Source organism: Tachypleus tridentatus, chromosome 3 (assembly GCF_004210375.1).
Source record: "Tachypleus tridentatus isolate NWPU-2018 chromosome 3, ASM421037v1, whole genome shotgun sequence".
In the NCBI taxonomy this organism is placed as follows: domain Eukaryota; kingdom Metazoa; phylum Arthropoda; class Merostomata; order Xiphosura; family Limulidae; genus Tachypleus; species Tachypleus tridentatus.
In genome coordinates, this window is record NC_134827.1 from 18,172,923 (window position 1) to 18,197,489 (window position 24,567).

At 34.3% G+C, this 24,567-nt stretch overlaps 1 protein-coding gene across 3 annotated transcripts in view; it reads right to left on the minus strand.

Annotated features, from left to right (window-relative positions):
* LOC143246463 (uncharacterized) overlaps positions 1–24,567 on the minus strand; it is a 58,454-nt gene that overhangs the window by 26,689 nt on the left and 7,198 nt on the right. Inside the window, exons 1-5 of one of the 3 annotated variants that reach the window (XM_076493207.1) lie at positions 17,879–18,097; positions 16,945–17,124; positions 11,392–11,471; positions 8,088–8,163; positions 5,991–6,152 (exon numbers count right to left, since the gene is read on the minus strand). In XM_076493207.1, the coding sequence (XP_076349322.1) occupies positions 5,991–6,152; positions 8,088–8,163; positions 11,392–11,471; positions 16,945–17,119 (493 nt within the window). In that variant the 5' untranslated portion in view covers positions 17,120–17,124; positions 17,879–18,097. Of the gene's footprint in view, positions 1–445; positions 838–5,990; positions 6,153–8,087; positions 8,164–11,391; positions 11,472–16,944; positions 17,125–17,878; positions 18,098–24,567 lie in introns of those variants that run through there. The other 2 variants (XM_076493208.1, XM_076493209.1) reach the window with 2 other exon arrangements.

Genomic DNA, 24,567 nt, shown 5'->3' on the forward strand with positions numbered 1-24,567 from the left:
TAGAATGTTTTCGATAGTGGAGCCTCTACATTCGACAGTGATGTGTGATCCATATTGGACCAGTATAGAATGGTGTGATTTAAATTATTATTCGTTTTATTGCGATGTAACAAGCAAATTAGAACTAAAAGTAAACATCCCTTACCATAACATTAAAGAAAAACAAAGTTCTCATTGGATATTACATTATTTATTTATATGTTGTATTTCATGCTTGAATTGACGTCAGTGATAAATGACTAAATTTCTACCGTTATATTTTACTTGTTTTCAAAATAGCATATTTGTGAAAACATGCGAATGCCACTGACTTTAATATCCAGGGCTCCGTGAAAAGCCAATTTAATTTTTATTTATCGTTAAACGTGTAAAGAAAACACGTTCTGTAATGGTTTATGTATACAAAAGTAAGTAATAAAACCAAACAAACCACACTGTTCCTCACCACGTCTACTTTTCATCTCGTGTTCATCGATCATAAGCAAACTTAAATTATTGGGTTGTAATCCAACTACCAACCTCCCTCCCCCACCGTCCAGCTCTTTTTCTCTCACTCCCCCTACTGCTAAGCTTCGCTATCACTTTCTTTGTGCACCAGAAGCTAAGCGTTCTTATAAGAGAAGCTTACAGACGTTTTTCCTTGCCTTCGATCTGGTTATCCATTCTCCACGAACAGCTTGATCCTCGTGCTAATATAATGTTATTAAGAAAACGTAGTCAATTACGGTTGCTGAGTTCGTCCTCTATCAGCACATTTCTGGAATTTTGCCTATGTGCATACTCTAATACATAGACTCGCACTGTATTTTCTGAATTTCCTCTCGTGAATACTGCGGTTTTCGTCAAACGAACACGAGGCTTGGTAGTACTGCAGTGTGAGTGCGCTTCTCCAATTTCTAAAGCCTGTTTCCATGGGAGCAATGGCGGAAATGTACGCTTTCGTAACCAAGGGGATAAAAAATGACTAGAACAATTATCTCTGTTTTAAGTTATTTTTGTTAGCCTAAACAGTATTACTTTATCTGTTTTACACTTCACTAAGTCCATTTTAGACCGAATCATCATTAATTAAAGTCTCTCGACATCAGCGACGCTTAAAAAAACAGAAAAGCGAATTCTTTGTTTAAAAAGATATTTTAAATATTCTAAAGCCATCTTAGAAAAGTGGCCACTTTCGTATCCTAATGTGAGAACAGAAGCTACTTTTCGTGCGAAAAAATAAAAAGTTAATTGGATTATAACAGTCTCTAATGTATATTTATGATGATCTACCGTGTGAATGTCACAATTGAATTTTCTTTATAACAACCTCTATCACGACCCATCAAAAACGAGCTTTTTCTTGAACTTGAGAAACTATACATAAAATCAGTCACCGTTTAAGCTTCTGGAAATATCGATGTAAGGGAAGCCTTCAGAAGTAAAAACAATAACATGGACTCCGTCTTTGAATGTTATAACGTATATTAATCCTAAGCCTTACCCGGTTCACTTAACACTTAAGCTCCCAATCTGTTTTCATAACGTTATGTTTATGTTTTTTACACTTTGTGTAACGAATTGACTGATTTTCTAAGTAATATATACAGGAAATCCCAACACCATTTAGTGAGATCAACTACAATAATTAATTTGTTGCGTTTGTTCGTTTGTTGATTTCGCTCAAAGCAACTCGAGGGCTAGCCGTCTCTAATTTTGAAGATACAGAAATAGGAAAGGCAGCTAGTCGGCATCTCCCGTCTAAAACTTTATCAACGAATAATGGATTGATCGTACCATTATAACGCTCCAATGGCTTAACGAGCATATTCGAATTTGCGATCTCCAAGTAGCGAGTCGAGTGACGAGCGTTGGAACGTATGTTTTAAAGAACCATGTTGCAAAGAAAGTTATGGGCTCACAAATACTTTGTTGTATAAATACGTTAGAAAAACAAATGTGTTTAAAAAGTCAATGTGATCCATTCGTCTTAATAAGGATAATTTCATAAAATTTGTGATAGTTGTTATGACTTTTTACAGAATGTGTTTTTGATGATAGAAAGAAACAGTGAAAAAGGTTATACCCTTATATTTAGTACAATATACTAGAAGTTACTACAAGTGGATGGTTGTGACATAACGTTATATTAGCAGAAGTAAATTGGACTCGTAATCTGAGGATCGTAGGTTCGAATCCCCGTCGCACCAAACATGCTCGCCCTTTCAGCCGTGGGGGTGCTATAATGTTCAGCCAATCCCACTATTTGTTGGTAAAAAAAGTAGCCCAAGAGTTGGTGGTGGGTGGTGATGACCAACTGCCTTCCCTCTAGTATTACACTGCTAAATTAGGGACGGCTAGCGCAGATAGCCCTCGTGTAGCTTTGAGCGAAATTCACAAACAAACAAGCAGAGTAAAAATATGACGAATTAAAAACTATAAAATACGCAGCCATAATACAGTTTACCGAAAAGAAATGAGATTGCATCAAAATTTCGAATTATAAAGTCAGTAACAGAATCATTTACTTCGAAAACATATTCCTTACAGAACGATTATTTTATCAAACAAATAGAAAAACAAGATGCGTTTAAACTGTTTTTTTGTGACAGTCTATTCATAAGAAAACTAATGGGCAATGTGATAGTTTTTGGTTTTTTTTTGCTGTAACTGTAACTTATATTTTAATACGTTCTGTGTATATACCTTAAGTTCAGTATTAGTCAATGCACTTAAAATTCACAAAACTTTCTATTCTTTCCTTATTATTATTTTCATTAGCAGTATTGGTTAGAATGGTTAACATTTCTGAAATTATCACTTTTTGATTTAATTTCTTCTTATTAAAATTTTATTATAGAGATTGTTTTGTATTTTATGCTTAATATACATTTATTTAGTATCAACGTAAATCAAATCTCCTAAGCTGGCCATACCTTGCGAAATATTATTGGAATTACGGTCGAAAATGTCGTTAATAACGAGGTTACTCAGCTTATGAAGTAATGCATTCTGTTCTTTATAAAAAGGTACGTAAGAAAAGCATATTTAATCAGCTACATTCTTTACTAGGTAGATTTTCAGTTTCGTCTGATAAGAAGTCGATATTAGTTACCTTAAAAGAATTTTTTACATCCTTTACCAAATTATAAAACTTTAAAATACGGTGGAATGCCTAAAGGTGTTTCTGAAACATTACTAACACACTGTCTCTTAGAAGCACAACTCAGATTTACTTTTGTGAAAAATATAGATTACATAAATCATGAGATATAACTGGATTTTACAATAAAAGCATTCTGTGAGAAGATAGTGGATGTAAACAAGGAAAGATATTGGAGAACCGTATGTAAGAGAGGAATATTTAATAGTGTAGGTTTTCTTATAGCAAAGGCACATCCGACTATCTTTTGAGCCCAACGACTTACCGCTGTACTAGCGGGTGGTAAATATTTAATAGATAAAATTCTTAAAGAGTTTTTAACGAAGCTTCAAGAAAACATTTATTTTAATGGTTTGGAAGAAGCATGGATGTACTGTAATACATTTTGAGTAATACTTCACTATTTTTCGAGAGGAAAATTCCTGTAAATAGTTACTTCAGCTCATGGATAGTTTTAGTTGTCGAGTCTAAATGAGATTCATTTTTGTCAAACAAACAACAGCTTCTTCGAATGTGTAGTTCATATCTTTTAATATTATCAAAACAACGTGCTAAAGTATAGTTCATACCTTCTACTATTACTAGAACAATGTGTTTAAGTATGGTTCCTACGTTTCAATGTTACTAAGACAAAGTGCTAGGCCCGACATGCCCAGGTTGTTAAGGCACTCGACTCATGATCTGAGGGTCGCGCGTTCGAATCCCCGTCCCATCAAATATGCCCGCCTTTTCAGCCGTGGGAGCGTTATAATGTGACGATCAATCCCACTATTCGTTGGTAAAAGAGTAGCCCAAGAGTTAGCGATGGCTGGTGATGATGACTAGCTGCCTTCCATCTAGTCTTACACTGCAAAATTAGGGACGGTTAGCGCAGATAGTCCTCGTGTAGTTTTGCGCGAAATTTAAAAACAAAGCCAATGTGGTAAAGTATAGTTCATAATATTACTAGGACAACGTGCTAGTTTATCATTTTTATTTAATTTTTATGTATAGATATACTTTCAAAATATGATAAACTACATATTCCTCTATTCCTATCCAGCGTGAGTTTCGTTTACAACTGATGATTTATTTTGGTAATTACAACTTTAACGACATATATATTAAACAACTATGATACAAGGTGTCTGAAAAAAATCTGGAACCATAGGCACCTCAGCAGAAGTTTACAGAATGAGTTCCACGTGCTGTTCTTGTATTGAAAAATAAACTTGGGTTAACAGCAGGATTAACCGGACCGGCCCGGCATAGCTAAGCGTGTTTAAGGCGTGCGACTCGTAATCTGAGGGTCGCGGGTTTGCATTCCCGTCGCGCCAAACATGCTCGCCCCTTCAGCCGTGGGGGCGTTATAATGTTACGGTCAATCCCATTATTCGTTGGTAAAAGAGTAGCACAAGAGTTGGCGGTGGGTGGTGATGACTAGCTGCCTTCCCTCTAGTCTTACACTGCTAAATTAGGGACAGCTAGCACAGATAGCCCTCGAGTAGCTTCGTGCGAAATTCAAAAACAAACAATTAACCGGACCTTCTCACGCCCTGATCAGTCGCGTGTCAGAAATTAAAAAAAACCTGCAAATCAACTATGGTTCCAGACTTTTCGGACACCCAGTAGAACCTTGTGGCTGCTGATCGGAAAGAGGAGAATAGTCAACAACGCGATCACTGCTCAAAGCATTTTCAACGACATAGCGCGTCTCTAAACTTCCCTATGCCCGGCATGGCCAAGCGTGTTAAGGCGTGCGACTCGTAATCTGAGGGTCGCGGGTTCGCATTCCCGTCGCGCTAAACATGCTCGCCATTTCAGCCGTGGGGCGTTATAAATTACGGTCAATCCTACTATTCGTTGGTAAAAGAGTAGCCCAAGCGTTGGGGGTGGGTGGTGATGACTAGCTGCCTTTCCTCTAGTCTTACACTGCTAAATTAGGGACGGCTAGCACAGATAGCCCGCGAGTAGCTTTGTGCGAAATTAAAAAAACAAACAAACTAAACTTCCCATATACAACACGCCACGCTAACCAATTGGCCAAGCCCGACTACCCTTTACAACTAAGGAGACACAATGATAGAAATATTTCTTGCGAATCAGTACTTCCTTTGTATTTGTTTAAAATATCTTTGTGTCCTGTCATTCTTATGTACTCTTTGTATACAAACTTATTTAATTACAAAGTCGAAAATCTTGCTGAACTTTCCCTTTATATATTTCATTCTTTGAAAAGCATTAACATAATCATAATTTACATAAAATACTTTTTCGAACTTGTTTTTTGTATATTAATTATAATAAATTAGAAGTGTTTGCCTACTAAGAATGGAGCAAAATGATATCTAGAGCTTTAAACCACAAGATATTAAAGTCAAAACAGCCTTTTTATCTTTAGTGTAGCTATATTATACATTATAAGCAGAGCCCTGATGGACAAACTGACCTTTTGCCCTTTTCTATAATTATTATGATATACTTTTACTATTTAAAATATAATATATATGTTGCGGAGAAGTGAAAGACCGAGACTCAAACCAGCGGTTCTTATTGTTGCACAGGTGCTTTAGTAAGCTAAATTTGGTTACTTAAAACAGTTGTCATGGAAACAAAACCACGGGGTCGAATTTGGGTGTAAAACATCTTGTTAATAAACAGAATCGCTGTTTTGAACCTGGTCTTCGTTGTTTAAAGTGTCTTCCTAGCAAGCAGATCTATGGGTTAAATCCAGGTTTAGTTTGTTAAAGCACCTGCCTAACAAGCCGACCATGGAGTTGAATCCAGGATTAGTTTGCTAAAGGATTTGTCTAGCAAGCAAAAGCCGCGAATTCTATTTCCGTCTTTTTTTTAAACGATAAACACTTACCTAAGTCAAATGACCACAATTCTGACGATGACCCTTTCAAATCCTGGTAACCTCCGTATACATACATGACGTCACGATATATCACAGCTGTGTGACCCCTCCTTCCTGAAGGTTGGCTGATCGTCATTCCTCGCGTGTGTTGTTTCTTCCAAACACTCGTTTCTGAACAAGAACCAAACAGGCATAACAATCACCATAACCAAGCTTATCGTAAAGTTTGAAAAAACTGGAGCCCTAAATCACGTAGAAAGTACCAGCACTATATATATACTTTTTATTCAAGACTTTAAGAGATCTGAAGGTGATAACTGTCTTTACTGTGTCTTAAATCAAGTAAAAAATAATCTAAATAATAAAACAGGGAGCTAAGCCTAAAGATAATTAAGGTATGCTTCAAATAGAAATTAGTAACGTAAGAAAAACATACGCTAAGAGCAATGCTTGCTTATAGTAATTCCCAAGGTTTAATTATTCTGTTAAATAGTTTGAAAAATAACATTCTTCTTCTTGAGTAGAGTGACCTCTAATGATCTAAAGCTTATCTAGTAACCAAGAGTACTTAGACAATTTAGAGTAAAGTTATTTGCGTTGCTTTAGTGGAAAACTTTGTTAAACAAATCAGGTGCATTCTTGTTATACATAAGTAAAAGAAACAATAAAGATGTCCTTGTTTTTTAAAAAACAAAATAAGTTCTTGTATTCATTTTTTTCTCGCAACACTTGACATAATGCATGAATGTATTTTAGTGACAAAAATAAAATAGGATTGTATATTTCTTCCCACTCTTGCTAAGAGAAATGAGTGGTTGAATGGAAGAGATGTTTTTTTTTGTTCTGGAATTTTGCGCAAAGCTACACATTGGTTATCTTTACAGGCGTTCGTAGTTCTGAAGTTTCGTTGGCTTGTAGTTAAACACAACGTAACTCCACGGGTATTGAAACCATATTTTAGCGTTATAAGACCGCTGATTTACCGCTAGGCCACTGAGGAAAGAGGCAGTTTTGAAATGATAGAATTGAAGGAGACCAGCTAGGAAACAGCGTAAATCGTTAACTCCAGAGATACTCCAATCCAATAGTGGGATTTGATCATCACTCTTACAAAGCATACAAGACCTCAGAATATGGGATACAATTTCTAATGCAACGGGATGCGAATTCCGCATTTAGGTGTGAAAGGCTGGTAACATAAGAACTGGACCATCCCTGACTCTAAAGGATGTTTCTGATGCGTGAACGTGTCAAAATCTGTGCGCAGATAACACAAATAGGCTAAAGACTGATCACTACCGAACACAAAAACGAAACAGTTTATAATTATTTTCCTAAATTCTTATCACGCAGAACTAATAAGCTTTTCTACGTTCGTTTCACCAAACTGACCATCGCGAATCTCTTCCCTTCCGAGAAAATAGCTTGAAATAGAAAACAGAAAAGAGGGAAGAATAACTGAAGTTCTTTATTCATTCGTTAAGCCTTAAGTTGTATAAAATACAATGTTCAACAATTCATGAAAGAGGGAGATCATAGTAGAACATGTGTAAGTAGAAAGTGAGAGAAAGGGATAATTTATTTTTCATTATGTTTATTATAATACTGTATAAGTGACGGTATAAATGGAGAGATGGCGCCTTTAATCTTTGAACACATCACATCGTACTCGTAATACATTTATAATGAACTAATAAATTAACAAATTCTTTTTCAGTATCTAAGTCTATATTATAAAATACTTGATGTTAAGAGAGTTTGTTTTTGATTGTTTGGAATTAAGCACAAAGCTACACAATGGGTTATTCGTGCTCTGCGAAGTTAAGTGTATTATTACATAAGCACGTCTGCTAATTCGTATTGAATGATGTTGAAAGATAGTTAACTGAGGTAAAATAATGCCTATTATAATTTGCATCAAATGATCAAACAGGAAAAGGATGAATAATATAAGTGATGAATACGGTTTTATTTTACAATAACACAAATGTAATGATCAACAGCAATAATACACAATATCCAATAATACACAAGTGTTTACGTTCTATTGTAATTTCGTAAATGAATAACAGATTTCATCAACGAATTTTTCAAACAGTCACCTACCGATATCAAAGATCCATAAAGGAGTTTCTCCAGTCGAAGCAAATCCAACTTCTCCGCCAAATATGTATAATTGTTTCTATAAGTACAAATTTTGTATGTCAAAAAAGAAACGGTTTCGTAAGAACTGGCATTTTAAAGACATAGCACAAATTTCTCTGTGTTAGTCACCTAGTAACAGCAATGTATCACTTATCTTAGAAGGCTTCCTTTAAAGTAAAACTATTCAACCTTACAGGATCATAGCACTGAAACAAGATGGTGGAACACGTTCCCCGAAACAAGTAGAGAGTTTGTTTAAGCTTTATATTTGTTTTTTAACTTTATGCAGTAAATTACTGCGCATTTTGAAAACAATGGATATCAACTTCTTTTTTATCTTTACACAAGAACTGTCAGTCGAATTTATTGAATTACAGAAGCTACGATGAACGTCAATGTCGTAGACCACGAATAACAGTGAGTAATAATAATACCGTGAGTAATATTGCAGACTGAGTTAAAACAAGTTTATTTACTGTAATCGCACTTGGAATAAGCATAACTTTGTAACTGTACCACTAAATTACAAAAAAAAAACATGCTTCAAAACACATACACAGTTATTTGATCTGAAATAAATTTAAATAATAAATTAAAATATTTCTTTATCAGAATTTCATGCCACGAAATGTCACGTAATTTATTGAGTAACGGTATTAACTGTTTGTTGTTTAAATTAATCAGCATATTAAAATAAAATGATTTAAAACTTATCTTGGAATCCTATTCTGAATAAATCTGTTGATATTTTTTGCCAAAATTTATAAAATAAACCTAAATTTTTAAACTACTATTTAAGTTAGCATGGTCTGGTTGAATTTTATGTTACAAAATTGAAAAAAAACTAGATGTAACTGGAGTTACAGTGTTGGTACACAAAACGTTGAAAATTAGATGTAACTGGAGTTGAAGTGTTGGTACACAAAACGTTAAAAGTAACCTGGCAAAAATGTTATGTGAAACTGGATAAATTATATTTTAATAAGATTATATGTTTGTAAATATTAGTTAGAAAACTAAAATTTTTGTAGTATTCTCAATTCTATGTAATATTTTGTCTTCTATAACAGTTTGTTTGATTTGAATTTCGCGCAAAATTACTCGAGGGTTATCTGCATTAGCCGTCCCTAATTTAGCAGTGTAAGACTAGAGAGAATGCAGCTAGTCATCACCACCCACCGCCAACTCTTGGGTTACTCTTTTACCAACGAATAGTGGGATTGACCATCACATTATAACGCTCCCACGGCTGAAAGGGCGAGCATGGTTGATATGAGAGAGATTCAAACCCGCGATCCACAGATTACGAGTCGAGTGCCTTAACCATTGTCCATACCGGGCCTTCTATAACAGACATATCTTGTTCTTAACTTGAATTGTATGTAAAATTAATACTTTTGTTGTTCAAACACCCGAGACTCTCATTATGAACAAGCTGATGAATAAATCACGTCTGCACGTGCTTCTTATTACAACTAGTTTCTTCCTCAAAAAAATGTCCCCATGTAATACAGCGGTACGTCTACGGATTTACAATGCTAAAATAAGGGTTTAGATTCCCCTCAATGGACTCAGCAGATAGCCCGATGCGGCTTTGCTATATGAAAACACGCACGCACACACATGCACTCTTCCTTAGAAAATGTAATGTAAAATGATTTTTAAAGTTCGTGTTACAAAGTTTCTAAATCAAGTTCTTTTTTATAGATTTAAAATTAATTGAGGTAATTATTCAATATTTATTTTATGCGCTTCTTCAATAATCCAGATTTTATGCTGTTGTTTCCTTACCAGTTGAACTGAGCTAATTTTCAAGCTATTCATTTTATAAACAGATAGAATTAGTATAATCCAAATTGTAATTGTATTTCACGTAATTATTATATACGGCTGAATTTTATGAATTAATGAAACAGACGCAAGATAGAGTAATAATTATCTTAAATGACTTACACTGGGAAAAAAATGTCTCCTGAAGGACGTGTTCTGTTTAAATACATTTGAGAAATTGTTTCATGACGAATCTTTGTAAACTGGATGGCAACTGCCTGTTGTGGAGACACAAGTGTATAGGACGACATTTCGAAGGTCTTATGCCTTTCGTCTTCTGACTTGAAGACGAAAAGCGGAAGACTTTCGAAACGTCATCCTCTACATTTGTACCTCCACAAAAGGCAACTGTCGTCCATTCTACGAAGTTTCATCAAACCTTTTTGTTATAAAAGCGTATCTTTTTGTCTCTTTTAAATAAACTCAACAATAATTGTTTGATCGTCTGTGATCCTTAAAAACAAAATAAAAACGACTAATTCTTGTTTTGTGTTTCACAGAATGTTTAAACAATTTCTTTACCGCCCAGTTCTCGTTCCAATCCATCACAAAACTTTTAAGCATTTTTTGGACAGATAGCAGTGTTCTTAACCAGTATTTAAACTTACAGTCCTGGTTTAGATTTATCACAGTGCAGTTAACCAGTGTAGTTATTCAACTATTTTTAAAGTGTTGTGTTTTTGTTTAGATTAATGACGAGGTATTTAAGTAGTTGGAAAAATTACTAGTTCTTGTTTAGATTTATCCCAGGATATTTGAGCAGTTTGTTAAATGGTTATTTCTTGTTTAGATTGATCGAAAGGGATTGAACCAGTTTTTTAAATATCTGGTTTATGTTAGACTACCCACAAAAAATCTAACCAATTTCTGAGTGGTTAGTTTATGTTTATGTTTATATTCATAACAGGATATTAAACAGTTTTTTTTCATATAATTCTTGGGTCGTTCTATCACAAGATTTTTAAGTAGTTTTGCCTGTCTGTTTGTCTCCTGTTTCGATTACCATTGTGCATTTATCCATAACATTGTTTTTACATTAAAAGCTTCATTAAACTTACATATAGGGTTTAGATAAATAATAATATAAACATTACAATCACTTCAGTAATGAAGGGTTAGTAGCAAGTACATACCATCTATTAAATCGTTTATTTAGCTATTATAAAGACCGTCGAATTTTTACCACAAACAATTTTTAGACTTGGACTATATAACTCATTTTTTTTTTTATCAAAGACTTACCTAATGTTTCAAAGTTCACACAGACGTTAGTTGTTGTTAAGAATCTCTAACAGTACTGTGAGAAACCTGCTGTTATTTTGGACAGGATATGTAAAGACGAATATCTTACGTTTGTAATACCACGCAAGCTATGATAAGACAACGGAACTAATTTGTTTAGTAGAAACTTAAAAAGAAAAAAGAAAGCAATCACCTTCCACGCTACGATGGTATGGTCTTGGAGACAGGGCGGATTGTTCCCATGGCAACGGACTCTTTCCCATTCATTTTGAGCTAGAGAGGAGAGACGAGAGGAAAAACTGTTAGTTCCAATTGTACTGGCAATAAATTTTCTAAAAATATCACTACGCAGTGACAAGACATTCTTTCGTAACCCAATCAAAGATGAGAATGAATAATCAATAAAACTAGAAATAAGACCATTTCAAAACATAATTTACGAAGTTAAAAGATCGAGTCGACGTGTACGTTACTGTAAGCGTGAAAATAATATAATAGAGAAGGATCTAGGAAATATGGATTTACTAATAGAAGGGCAGTTAACATATCTATCTCGTAATTCCACTCGTCTTTGCTGAGATTCTTCTCACTTTTCAGATTTAGTTAAATAGAAAAAAAAACCATTAAATTTACTTCTACGATTTTTAGTCAGTTATAGATCAAAAAGTGTAATAGTAAATGATACATATCAAAAGTAGACACCCTGCACAACTTAAGTAATCAAATATAAAAACATCTTAGCGTCGGATATAGTTTATCTAGTTGTTAAACAACATAATATACTTTTTTTACAAAGTTGCATTCGTAGGTGGCATCGCAATTTTGAACACAAATTTTAATTGTTAAATGTTAATACCATAAAATGCAGGCAGCCGTATGGTGACCAGTTAACGACGCGATTTTGAACACGGATTCATACATACGCATATTCTTTCAACAAGCGAAATTATATTATTTCTGATGGAAAACAATAGAAGTGCTATTACGTGAAACAATTGCTCAAACTTGCATTTTTGTTTGGTTATTGTTAATGGTTTCGAACCTTTCACTCTCTAATGCGAAAAGCACAGAAACAAAACAGGAACGAATGTACAAGAAACGGTTTAGTTTGTTTGTTTTTAAATTTCGCGCAAAGCTACACGAGGGCTATCTGCGCTAGCCATTCCTAATTTAGGAGTGTAAAACTAGAGGGAAGGCAGCTAGTTATCACCACCCACCGCCAACTCTTATACTACTCTATTACCAATGAATAATGGGATTTACTGTTACTTTATAACGTCCCCATGGCTGAAAGAGCGAGCATGTTTAGTGTGAAAGGAATTTGAATCCGTGACCTTCAGATTACAATTCGAGAGTCTTAACCATATAACAATGTCGGGCCCAGAGTTATAGAGATTCGAACTTCAAAATGCTACAGTTAATCAAACGAGCTTATAATATTTCAATGGAACATATTCTTTCTGTAAAAATGAAATCCAACAAACACAATCAGCGTCATTAAGAAATTAAAACATCTCGTATAAATTATCCAAGATTTGAATAGTACAAATATGTTTTGATTATGTTTAGGGATAGCGGATTAGCACTGAAATATTAATATGGTAATTAATATTTATTAATTTGCAATGGGGATGAGGCGTGGCATCCGGACTGTGGATCGCGAATTCAGGATTTATGTTCCACTGCCAAAAAATTCGCGCTCCACACTTTAGAGTCGTGCGTGTATTATAAGAGTGACAGTTAAGTCCTCTCATTCCACGAGAGTAGTCCAGGACTTGTCGGTGGGTGATGTTTAATATCTGCCTTCCTCCTGAAAAGTAATATGAAAATATTCAAAAGAGCTCGAGTTTGGGGCCTCGTTTGAAAAAAACCACTACAACATTTGTATGTGGTCGTCTGTATGAATAACTTCATCAAAATTCCCCTATAATTTGTTACGTTTAAACGAGTAGCAGAAACTCACAGATGATCCTCGTGCAGCTCTGCGCAAAATCTTAAAATAAAGAAACTTCCATCTAATCACAAAAGGTAATGTAAAACATATTTATTATCTGTACTTCCATATCACCATAAGATAATTTTCTGAAAATTCTGAGTTATGAAATGGTCACCGAAATGTCATAACTTCGAGTAAGGCTATTTTAAAACGAAATAATTCTACCGTTTCCCTTAAACTAAGTACCCGAAACATAACATTTATTTCACTATTGATTTATTTTAGAGCAACATAAATGAGCCACTTCGTACGTAAAAACGTATCGCCGAAATAGCCTCTTTCAAAAGGCACTTTCTTGGATTATTTCGTAGGCAGAAAAGCAAAATCCAACATAACACATTTTACTTATTTAGTTTCTTCCAAAAGGTTTTGTTCGGAGAAGACTAAGTAATAAACAAAAATAGCAAACAAGAAAGAAAAAATGAGACACAGATCAATGTTTAAGTAGGAAGAAAAATATATGACAAGGAAAAAAAGCAGAATATGAAACATTAATAAAACGCACTCAGTAGTAACTTCGCGCTGGAGCCGGTTCATACACTTATTTTCTAAGTTAAACCAGTCTGAACTCTCGAAAATTATTTTCTTCTCGGTACTTTCAGCTAAGATTAAAAAGACCATGGCATAGTAAGTACGCTCAGTCCTAGGCTACGTACATACAAGTTTTTATTTGTAGAATACTTCAAGATACTATTGAAGTAGTTTTGGTTTTGAATTTCGCGCAAAGTTTCACGAGGGCTATCTGCGCTAGCCATTCCTAGTTTAGCAGTGTAAGACTAGAGGGAAAACAGCTAGTTATCACCACCCACAACCAACTCTTTAGCTATGCTTTTACCAACGAATAGTGGGATTGGTCGTCACTTCATAACGCCTCCACAGCTGAAAGGGCGAACATGTTTGATGCGACGAGGATTTGAACCTGCAACCCTCAGAGTACGAGTGATGCGCTCTAACCATGCAGGGCCTCTCGAAGTAATGTAACAAAGTAAACTTCTTAACAAAACACTTTCAGTTTCAGTTGGCGAAATTCGAATACTTCTATGTTTTTGTTTTAAAGAAAATTCATAATTTTACAGGTCTGTTAAAGTCTGCAACATACTGTCTTACAATTTAGAAAAATTAAGAAATTAAATCAGTAGAAATGAAAAATTAATAAAATATGGAAAAAACACGTACACAAGCTAATGGAAAATAAAGGTAAAAAATAATATATAGAAAGGACAAAACAGTATATTTTGTAAGGTATAGAATCTCAATTTCCATGTGAAACAGCGGTAAGTCTAGGAACTTATAACACTAAATTCCGGGGTTTGATTCGTTTTAAAGAAGAGAAGATGATTGCAGAATAGGAGAAATGTGTTGTGAATACATGGACCGTTTCATGTACATAGAACATGATGCATCTTCCACAGAATCATATAGTTTAAACTGTTCTATAGTCACTCCCAAAATCCAGGACACATTTTATTACCTATACTTGAGCCTCACGACTTTGTCGTCTTGTGCAGTTTTATTCATGGTTTGTTCTGTATTCCTAATAAGTTTTATTTTCTCACACGTCTTACCTTGTTCTTTTTTTTTAAATTCTATCCTTTCTTTGTGATATGTGTATATTAACTTAACTACTTTGCTGCTGCTTGTGTTATATTTTGAACTTTGTTTTTCTTGAAGGGGGGAACAGTGGTGGCCATAAGGCAGGTTTTTAGCTTTTAGTTGCTAGCTAATGCAGTACTTCTGGTACACGTGTTATGCAATATATAAATTTTTAATAATGCAAGTAGCCCAGCATGGCCAGGTGGGCGTTCGACTCGTGATCCGAGGGTCGCGGGTTCGAATCCCGTTGCACCAAACATGTTCGCTCTCTCAGCCGTGGGAGCGTTATAATGTGACGGTCAGTCTCACTATTCGTTGATAAAAGAGTAGCCCAAACGTTGGCGATGGGTGGTGACGACTAGCTGCCTTCCCTCTAGTCTTACTCTGCAAAATTAGGGACGGCTAGCACAGATAGCTCTCGTGTAGCTTTGCGCGATATTCAAGAACAACAATAATACAACTAAGTTAATGTGGAACAAATTCACGCGAAAATCTTCTTCTCAAACTCTTAAAAAACTAATTTGCACTGAGCTTAAGGCCAATAATTTGTAATTACCTTAAGGTCGATTATTTGCCTTTTAAACCATAAAACCTAGTATATATATATATATGTCCCTGAAGAAGGTATAGTTATCAGAAACCATATATTTATCTATGTTGAAAGTTAACGTGTTTGATCTGTGACAAGAAAATATGTTTTCATGTTTGATATATAGTAGGCAGTCTAAACATTGACAGCCGAAATATGAACAAACACTTCATATTCTGCAACTTGTTTATAAAATGTATATATGTACTACATTAGAGGTTTTTTTATCCTAGTTTGCTAACTACTGAACTTAACCTGGCCATTAACCCCATGTGTGGTGTGTGGCTTCACGCAAAAACAAACCAACACATACTAGTTGAAAATGTGAATAAGGCTAATAAAACTGCTTAAGACATATTTCCAGTATGAATAAACATAAGCTGATGTTTTAAGATCTTAAGCATAAATCTACATAATCGACTATCAGCTTTGTGTCCGCCCTAAATTTGTCTTAAAGGTTTTTTTTCAGCCACTGGAGAACATTATGGTTTTGACTAATAAGAACTGTATATACGTATACATATATATGTACAAAATTTTATTCTTGAAATATAATCTTATCTTATTTAAGCTCACAGTTCTCAGTTTAGATTTAAAACAGACTCCCACCCTTTTGGAATACGTGGGATACTTTGAGATCTAGATATTTTTTGTTAAATAAATGAAGGTAACAATTTATTTTTTTACTGTTACTTTGAGTAAAACGTCACGTTCCGTAAGGACGAGAAGCTAAAATAATAGCTGAGCCAAGGGAAAAATCGATGCAGAGATTTCATCGAGATTCATAATCAGCTTTGATGGAACTCCAGAAACATGACGAAATATATAAGTAGAACAGAAATAAATAAAGCAAAAGTAAAGAAATGAAATCATATAGGAAGAAAGAACAGGTAAAATACATCAGCAAGACATACGAATCAAATAACAGAACAATATGTAACCGTGATAAACTTTAAAAATCTGAAAGTTACGACATCTGAATAAGTTGTTAACATTAAGAACCATTACATTAAATTGTTATTACTCGCCCTTTCTCTCAAGACAAAACTCAAGTGGACAGCTTCGACCCATCTTTCAAAGTACCTTCTATTTTCTAATTGTATTCTTTTTTTCGAACATTTTATTTCTCACTCTTTTTTTGCTAATATGTCTTTTTAATAGCAAAGAAGTTTTAGGTTTGTATCAATGTTCAACTGTTCGCGAACAATCTTAAGTTTAAACCTTCGGTAAGAAGTCTTAACCCTAAGGGGAAGGTCATTAAAAATGAAAATCTAGTCTATTGTTCTGAAATCGAACAGTCTGAAGTATACTTTTCCCCGTAATCAATGATTTGTTTGTTTTAGAATTTTTGCGTAAAGCTACACAGAGGGCTGTCTATAATTCTGAACTGATAGTTTGGTTTATTTTGAATTTCGGGCAAAGTTACTCAAGGGTTTTGTTTGTTTTTTGAATTTCGCGCAAAGCTAGGTAGGTTTTGGGATCCTTGGATTTAAGAAACGCTGCCCCAGTCGGAGTGTAATGAGGTAGACGTGAAACAAATATCTAAATTTATTAAGAAAAGTGCTTACTGGGATTAAACCTCCAAAAATCCTTAAGAGCTAAATTTCCGCTTCTTCCACCAAGTAAATAAAAGAGTCCATCATCCGTGACACACATGGCATGTTTGGATCTGGAACAAGGAACCTGGCAGATGTCGCTACAGTTGTCTCTTGTCATGCCCCCTACCTGCACCAATGACCACATTATGGCTACACAGAAAATAATAATACCATAAAACTTTTAGCTAAATAGCGTATATTGTCAAAGAACACGAAATTCATTCACTAAATAAAACTAAGGTTGACTTGAATAATATCAAAATAAAAGTTACACACGCGAATTACATATTAAAACAAAACTATGATAAACAGTATTTACCGTGAAACTAATAGCACAGATTACTGATAAACACCTGAGTATCTCCGCATGCTGTTAGAGCATAGCTATCAAAATACATAACTATTTCCTGAATTTTTCTTACTCTTAACAACAACAGAAAACAGGACTTTTTTTTTTACTTTTGATATTAATAAAATAAAAATGATGATAATATATAAACATGAACACAGAAATACCAACTGGCAAACTTAAATATTAGACATAAAATTTTATACTTTTAACCAATAAGAGGGGACATCTTAAAATTCTAAAAGATGTATTCACAACAACGAACCATAAATTACCGAATTAGACTGGTCAGAACCATCACTATGCAATAACTCAAATTTACATTAAAAGTTATGCTAAATACAACACACTACTTAGCAACAAAGCTACAATGGCAATGATAAAATATCAGAACAGAAAAACCCTATTGAACAAGACTGTCATGCAGTAACTTATGTATAGCATTGAGAACGCAACACGTTCAATTAATACTAACAGCTTTTTAAAGTATTTTGTTTGAGAAAACATCACAAGTGCTGCACAAAGAGATTAAATACAGCTCACTGCATCCATTACCTTGCTTGATGTTTGAATGCTCTAACAAAACGGTTTTCACCCATAAACTCGACACGAATTAATTCAAAAGCTCTTATGAAAATGCACTACAGACCTCAGCAAAAAATGCCATCAAACACCCTGTAAAACTGCTGTTTTGGCACTACAGCTTGACAGCGCGGGAATGCATCGAGATCTCTCTGAATGCGTGCGCGACGGTTCTGACACTGGCATTTGTGACAACGAGGCCTTTTAAGCTCCAACCCCAATGTCGTAATCTGCTTCCGATCGATCCGCTAGAGGCTCTTTGCACAGCAAAGCTTCAAACCGACAGTCACTACTCCTATTGGTAAATGATATACGGCCCAAGTTTTAGCTTTTTATATGCTGTTAGATATCAAATACATCCATTATCCACGTGTCCTCGTTATAACAAAACTGTCATCTATCTATATATCTATTTGTTTATATATTTAACAGCATCCCATTAATCTATTTAAGCTTCTAATTAAATTATTGTTTGTTTTGGTTTTTGAATTTCGCGCTAAACTACACGAGGGCTATCTGCGCTAGCCGTCCCTAATTTAGCAGTGTAAGTCTAGAGGGAAGGCAACTAATCACCACCCACCGCCAAATCTTGGGCTACTCTTTTACCAACAAATACTAGGATTGACCGTCACATTATAACGACCCTACGGCTGAAAGGGCGAGCATATTTGATGCGACCCTCAGATTACGAGTCGAGCGCCTTAACCACCTGGCCATGCCGGAGCCCTAATTAAGTTATTTGACAATTAACTTTCGTGTTTAATTTTTTTTTCTCTTAACTATGATATTTATGTTCTTCTGAAACTGGCTCGGCATGGCTAGATGGATTAAGGCGTTCGACTCGTAATCCGAGGGTTGCGGGTTCGAATCCAGATCCCATCAAACATGCTCGCTCTTTCAACCGTGGTGCTTTATAATGTGACGGTCAATCCCATTGTTCGTTAGTAAAAGAGTAGCCCAAGGGTTGGCGGTGGGTGGTGATGACTAGCTGCCTTCCCTTTAGTCTTACACTACTAAATTAAGGACGGCTGGCGCATACAGCCCTCGTGTAACTTTGCACGAAATTCAAAAAACAAAAAACTATTCCGAAAGTGTTGTTATTCTGAGAAAGCTGTCAACCTTCTCATAGTCATTAAGTTTATCTAGTTACATGGACTTCGTGAGTCCATTACACTTCAACAGAACGAATTTATTAAGTGTTGGCAGACCACATTCATCAACGGCGTTTAACACATCTTCAAGAACAAGCGTTTAAACCAAAAGTTATCATAAGAATTGGAACGATATCGTACAAGAGTAACTGATAACAAAAATAAACTGATAAAGCTGGTTTATAAAAAATCATTACATAAATTAAATAAATATTGAATGAAAGTACTTAACACAACGTAACGCATAAACATATCAAACAGCAAAAGAAAAAACAACAACCTCAAAAAACGTAGATTATTTCAAGGCATGGTAAAAACGTAACTAAAATTTAATTATAATAAAGCACTAACACGTTAGTTGTACTAGATTCAATTATCATAAATATCTGAATATTTTTTACTTTTATCAGAACACTAGAAAAAAATCTCTAAAGCTTCACAACATATATCGAAAAAAACAACACTTTTCAGAAACAGGTAAATTGCGTGTACATATTAACATAATATAGTTTCCAAAACTAAGTGCATCTTGTCTTTCAAAAGTGGGACAACGTTTCGATTTCTATATTGAAGCCTTTTTCAGATCGAATTCACGTTAACTGTGTAGTGTTTGTTTGTTGATTAGAAACAGGCAAACGTAATCCACAAAAACCAAAACTCCACCGTACTGCCTAAAATGCCCTTAAAATAATAAACTAAAAGGTCTTCCTTGAAACCAAATGAAGAGTTTTAAAAATCGAAAAATCACTTCAAAGAAAAAGTTAAATTTTAGTGTTTTCCGAATATGAGACCATATCAGGTTTAATATGCACAAATATAGTTTGTATATGGAACAATATTTGGTCGACTAGGTACTCATATGGTTTGTTTATGGTATTATATCTGGTTTACTACTAAGCACTCATAAAATTTGCTTATGGCACCATATCTGGTTTACCAGGTACTCATATGATTTGTTTATGGTATGATATTTAGTTTACTAGGTGCGCATATTGTTTGCTTTTCATATCATATAATTACAAATTTGGTTTGTTCATAGAATATTATTTTATTTATTAAAAATATACGGTGTTTATAGAAACATATCTGGCTTACTAAGTACAACATGGTTTGTTTATTGGACCATGGAGCAATATTCGGTTTATTTAGTACACCTAGTTTATTTATGGAGTCATATAGTATTTGCTAGGTACACATGTGTTCCTTTATAGAATAATGTCTTATTTACTAAGTGCACGTGTGATTTATTTATGAAATCATGGTTAACTAAGAACACGTGATTTATTTACAGAACCATTGTTTACTAAGTACACGTGTGATTTCTCTGAAATGCCAGAAATCTGCTATCAAAAGTTATTAATACGAAAAAAAAAACGGATCAGACATCGATCACTTAATTAAATACAGTGTTTACTGACCCAGAATCCTCAAACAGCAGATATGAAGATATTTGTTTGTATGCATAAACATCCAAATTCTTAAGCACATATACATGTTTACGGTTGTATTTTATTTATATGAGTCAGTTAGCTTCTCATTTGTAACATAAAAGGTAGTTTGATTTTTTTCTGTATTTAAAACGAATCCCAAACAAGATGAGAAATTGTTCAGTTATTTAATATTCTATATATAATCCCCTTTATTTGAATTCTCATTGAAATACTCAATGCTGGTTTCTTTTATTATAAACTTATTCATCCGTTGGTTAAGCTTCAAAGTTCACGTTTTAAACCTTTTTTCACAGTTTCGTTATTATTACTTATTCGAACCTGTATTTCCTCAGCCTTATGTTTTATCTATGATTATCACCTATATACTAAGTTTTCATCGCCAATGTATTATTCTAATACACCTGTTTTGAATCATATTTACGACACTGTTCATCACTCTTTCATAATTCACCAATATCATCGTTTTTTATAAACCTTCTAACTCAAAAAGAAATATTTTTACATTTGCATTTCAGTCTTTATCATTCAACTTGTCTGCAATCCACTCTCTATTTACTTTTACCGTCTTTTATCTCCTGGTTCTGGTTCTTAAAATTTATTCGTAGTTTCTTTTCATTTCCCTTTGATTTGCCATCTTACTATTTTTTTCCTTTTATGTGTCATCATTATTTCCTTTTTTAATGTTTTCAATTTATAGCTTTAATACTTTTATTCTTATTTCTTAGTCCTTACGTCTTTATATATATCCTTAAGGGACCCGGTGGGTTAAGGCGTTCGACTCGTAATCCGAAGGTCGCGGGTTCGAATCTCGGTTGCACCAGATATTCTCGCTCTTTCATCCGTGGGGGCGTTATAATGTTACGGTCAATTCCACTATTCGTTGGTAAAAGAGTAGCCCAAGAGTTGGCGGTAGGTGGTGAAGACCAGCTGCCTTCCCTCTAGTCTTACACTGCTGAATTAGGGACGGCTAACGCAGATAGTCCTCTGCAGCTTTGCGCGAAATTCAAAAACAAAACAAACAAACAAATATCCTTGAGGTTTCCACCTTTCCACTCTGTCTGGAATTTTTATTTAATGTTTCTTAGTTGTTGTTTTTTTTCTGTTTATATGTTTCCTTCTGTTCTTATCTAATTGCACGTTTTAACTTTAATTTATTCAGTGAGATCGAAGTTATATTTAAAAAATACTATAAGGGAAAAACAATTAATTCTACGACGTGATCTTATTTGATACCACCAACATCTAAATATCTTTTGAAAATATTTTTTGAGACTTCACGCTTTTACCAGTTTAATTTCTTAGTCAACTTTCCTTTTTCACCGTAACTTTTGTATATAAATGAGAATAAATCCAATAAATGTCACGTTGTGACGACACTTTATTCGGAGTGAGGCTGGTACGATAACACAAACAACCTGAACTTTGCACATTATTTTCAATGATATAATAAAATGTATATAAATATATCTATAAAAGAAGTTGCTGTTTATTGTGCTAAGGTTTCCCTTCTTAAGTATTATGATGCAAATTAATAAACTATACCATTTGCCTGGAACGTAAAACTTTATTATTTTTTACAGTTTTAGGAATAAATGCGAAAATATCACCAGCCAATATTCAACCGTTTATATCTTTTTTTTTAATTCAAATATAAACACATTCCAATTTAATAATATTAGTAAATAACGCATCTGCCCGCGTTTGCGCGGTGGGTAATTTTGTTGAACGAGGGGTTAGACTCAACACTCGTCTTTTACTTGTACCTGATACACCATTAAATGGATGTTATAAATTGCATTCGTTATTTGAGAACTAGCTGCAAGGAACGGCCTATGACACGTTAGTTACTTCGCACGCAATTTATCATTTTGATTGACCAGCAGGTAGTGTGATACAAGTGGTGGCTTCAAAAGTTCAAGTTTTGCTCATCAATACATAAATAATGAAAACGGTTATACAAAGGAACCAATAGAAAGACAGACAGTTCAGATAGGTTGAGTTCAAGATTAAGTAACTAATCCCTAAATGGATAAATGAACTACAACAACAAACTGCACACTGAAGTAAAAAAAAAAAAGTGTTCTTAGTAAAAATATAATACCGTTGGTTTACAAGGTTACATTTAAACTTTTCTAGATCTAATAGCATGAGGCCCGGTATGGCCAGGTGGGTTAAGGCGTTCGAATCTGAGGGTTGTGGGTTCGAATCCCCGTCGCACCGAACATGTTCGTCCTTTCAGCCGGGAGGAGTTATAATGGTACAGTCAATCCTATATTCGTTGGTAAAAAAGTAGCCCAAGAGTTAGCTTACACTACTAAATTAGGGACGGCTAGCGCAGATAGCCCTTGAATAGCTTTGCGCGAAATTCAAAAACAAACAAACATAGAATGAAAGCATGAAAATACAGAACGTTTTTTCTACAAAACTCTTTCGTTATATAGATGTCGTTACATAAAATATATTTGTATGAAACACTCGTTTGAAAATAACTATGAAATACGATACCTTAAAAAATTAAACAAAGCCAGATAAAAAAGTATTTTAAGATGTTTGTATAACTCAAATAGAAAATGTTTATATTAACAATAAATAAAACTTCCTAGTTAAAATTACTGTACCTAAAAAAAAAAAATCTACTTCTACCTGTACTAAATACCACCAGAGACACGTAAGTACCGTAAGGTTTGTTCGAGAAAGTTTAGCTATGGTACCATATGCTACAGTATAATTAAAAAACGTTTTTTTCGCAAACTACTACTTTTTAATTTACTATTTTTCTCTTTACTTGAATAATATAAGGTTGATGGTTTGAATTAACTGCGGATAAATATTGCAAAGATCACTTAACACTATCCAAAAGAGATGCAATAGTTTCATTTTGGATAGGACTGACTGAGAATAATTAGAAGCATACCGAGCACCTTCTGTGAGTGTTTTTGAAACGCCCTGTACCGTGTATAATTTTTTCTGAATAAAATTTATGATTCTAAACGTGACTCTCGTGAATTTGAGTTCTTCTGAAACAAGTGATTTTTTTCATATGTAATAATTGTAAATAAAGAGTTTTTGTATGTAGTCATATGTCCTTACGCTGATGACCTGTAATACTTTATCTAGTTCAAATTGAGGAACTAAGCATAAATAAATAATCGCTTATTGCTAACTTCTTTTTATAATTAAAAGACGTAGACGTGTCACACAGAGCCAACTTCACTGTGACTAATGCCAAATTCTTTCACGTAATTAACCTGAAGAGAAAAGCGGACACAAAATGTTCTTTATTCAAAAGCACTTCGTGGCTGTCCTTTAAAAGCATATACAGATCACGTTCTCTGTTTAACGAGAAAGACTAAGCATACAGACATCCTTTCGAACAACCTGAGACCGTTCAAACAATAAAAAACTTGAGGAAATACAACAGATAATTCTAAAATATAAAACCATAAATGTCTAATTCGATGTCCGTTTAAATTAGTTAAAACTGGTCCAGATACTGAATATAAAAAACAGCTATTTTCAACATGTTGATGAAAGTAAAGTTTGTACTTAAGACGTTTTCAGATATTTATTCATTAAATTGTGCTGTTTCAGTTTAATCTAAGAAAGTGTGTAAGATATAGTATCTTAAACAGCTGTGAAAGAAACAGATACATCGTCAAACTAATTCTAAAAAGATCAATAATTACATTGTAAACTTTGTTTATTTGTTTGTTTTTGAATTTCGCGCAAAGCTACCCGAGAGCTATCTGCGCTAGCCGTCCCTAATTTAGCAGTGTAAGATCAGAGGGAAGGCAGCTAGTCATCACCACCCACTGCCAACTCTTGGGCTACTCTTTTACCAACGAATAGTGGGATTGGCCGTAATATTATAACGCTCCCACGGCTGAAAGGGCGAGTATGTTTGATGACAGGATTCGAACCTGTGCCCTGCAGATTGCAAGTCGGGAACCCTAACCAGCAAACCGAGCCATGTCAGGCCCAAAATGTATGTTAATAAGAATGTGTGTGTTTCTTATAGCAAAGCTATATCGAGCTATCTGCTGAGCCCACCGAGGGGAAT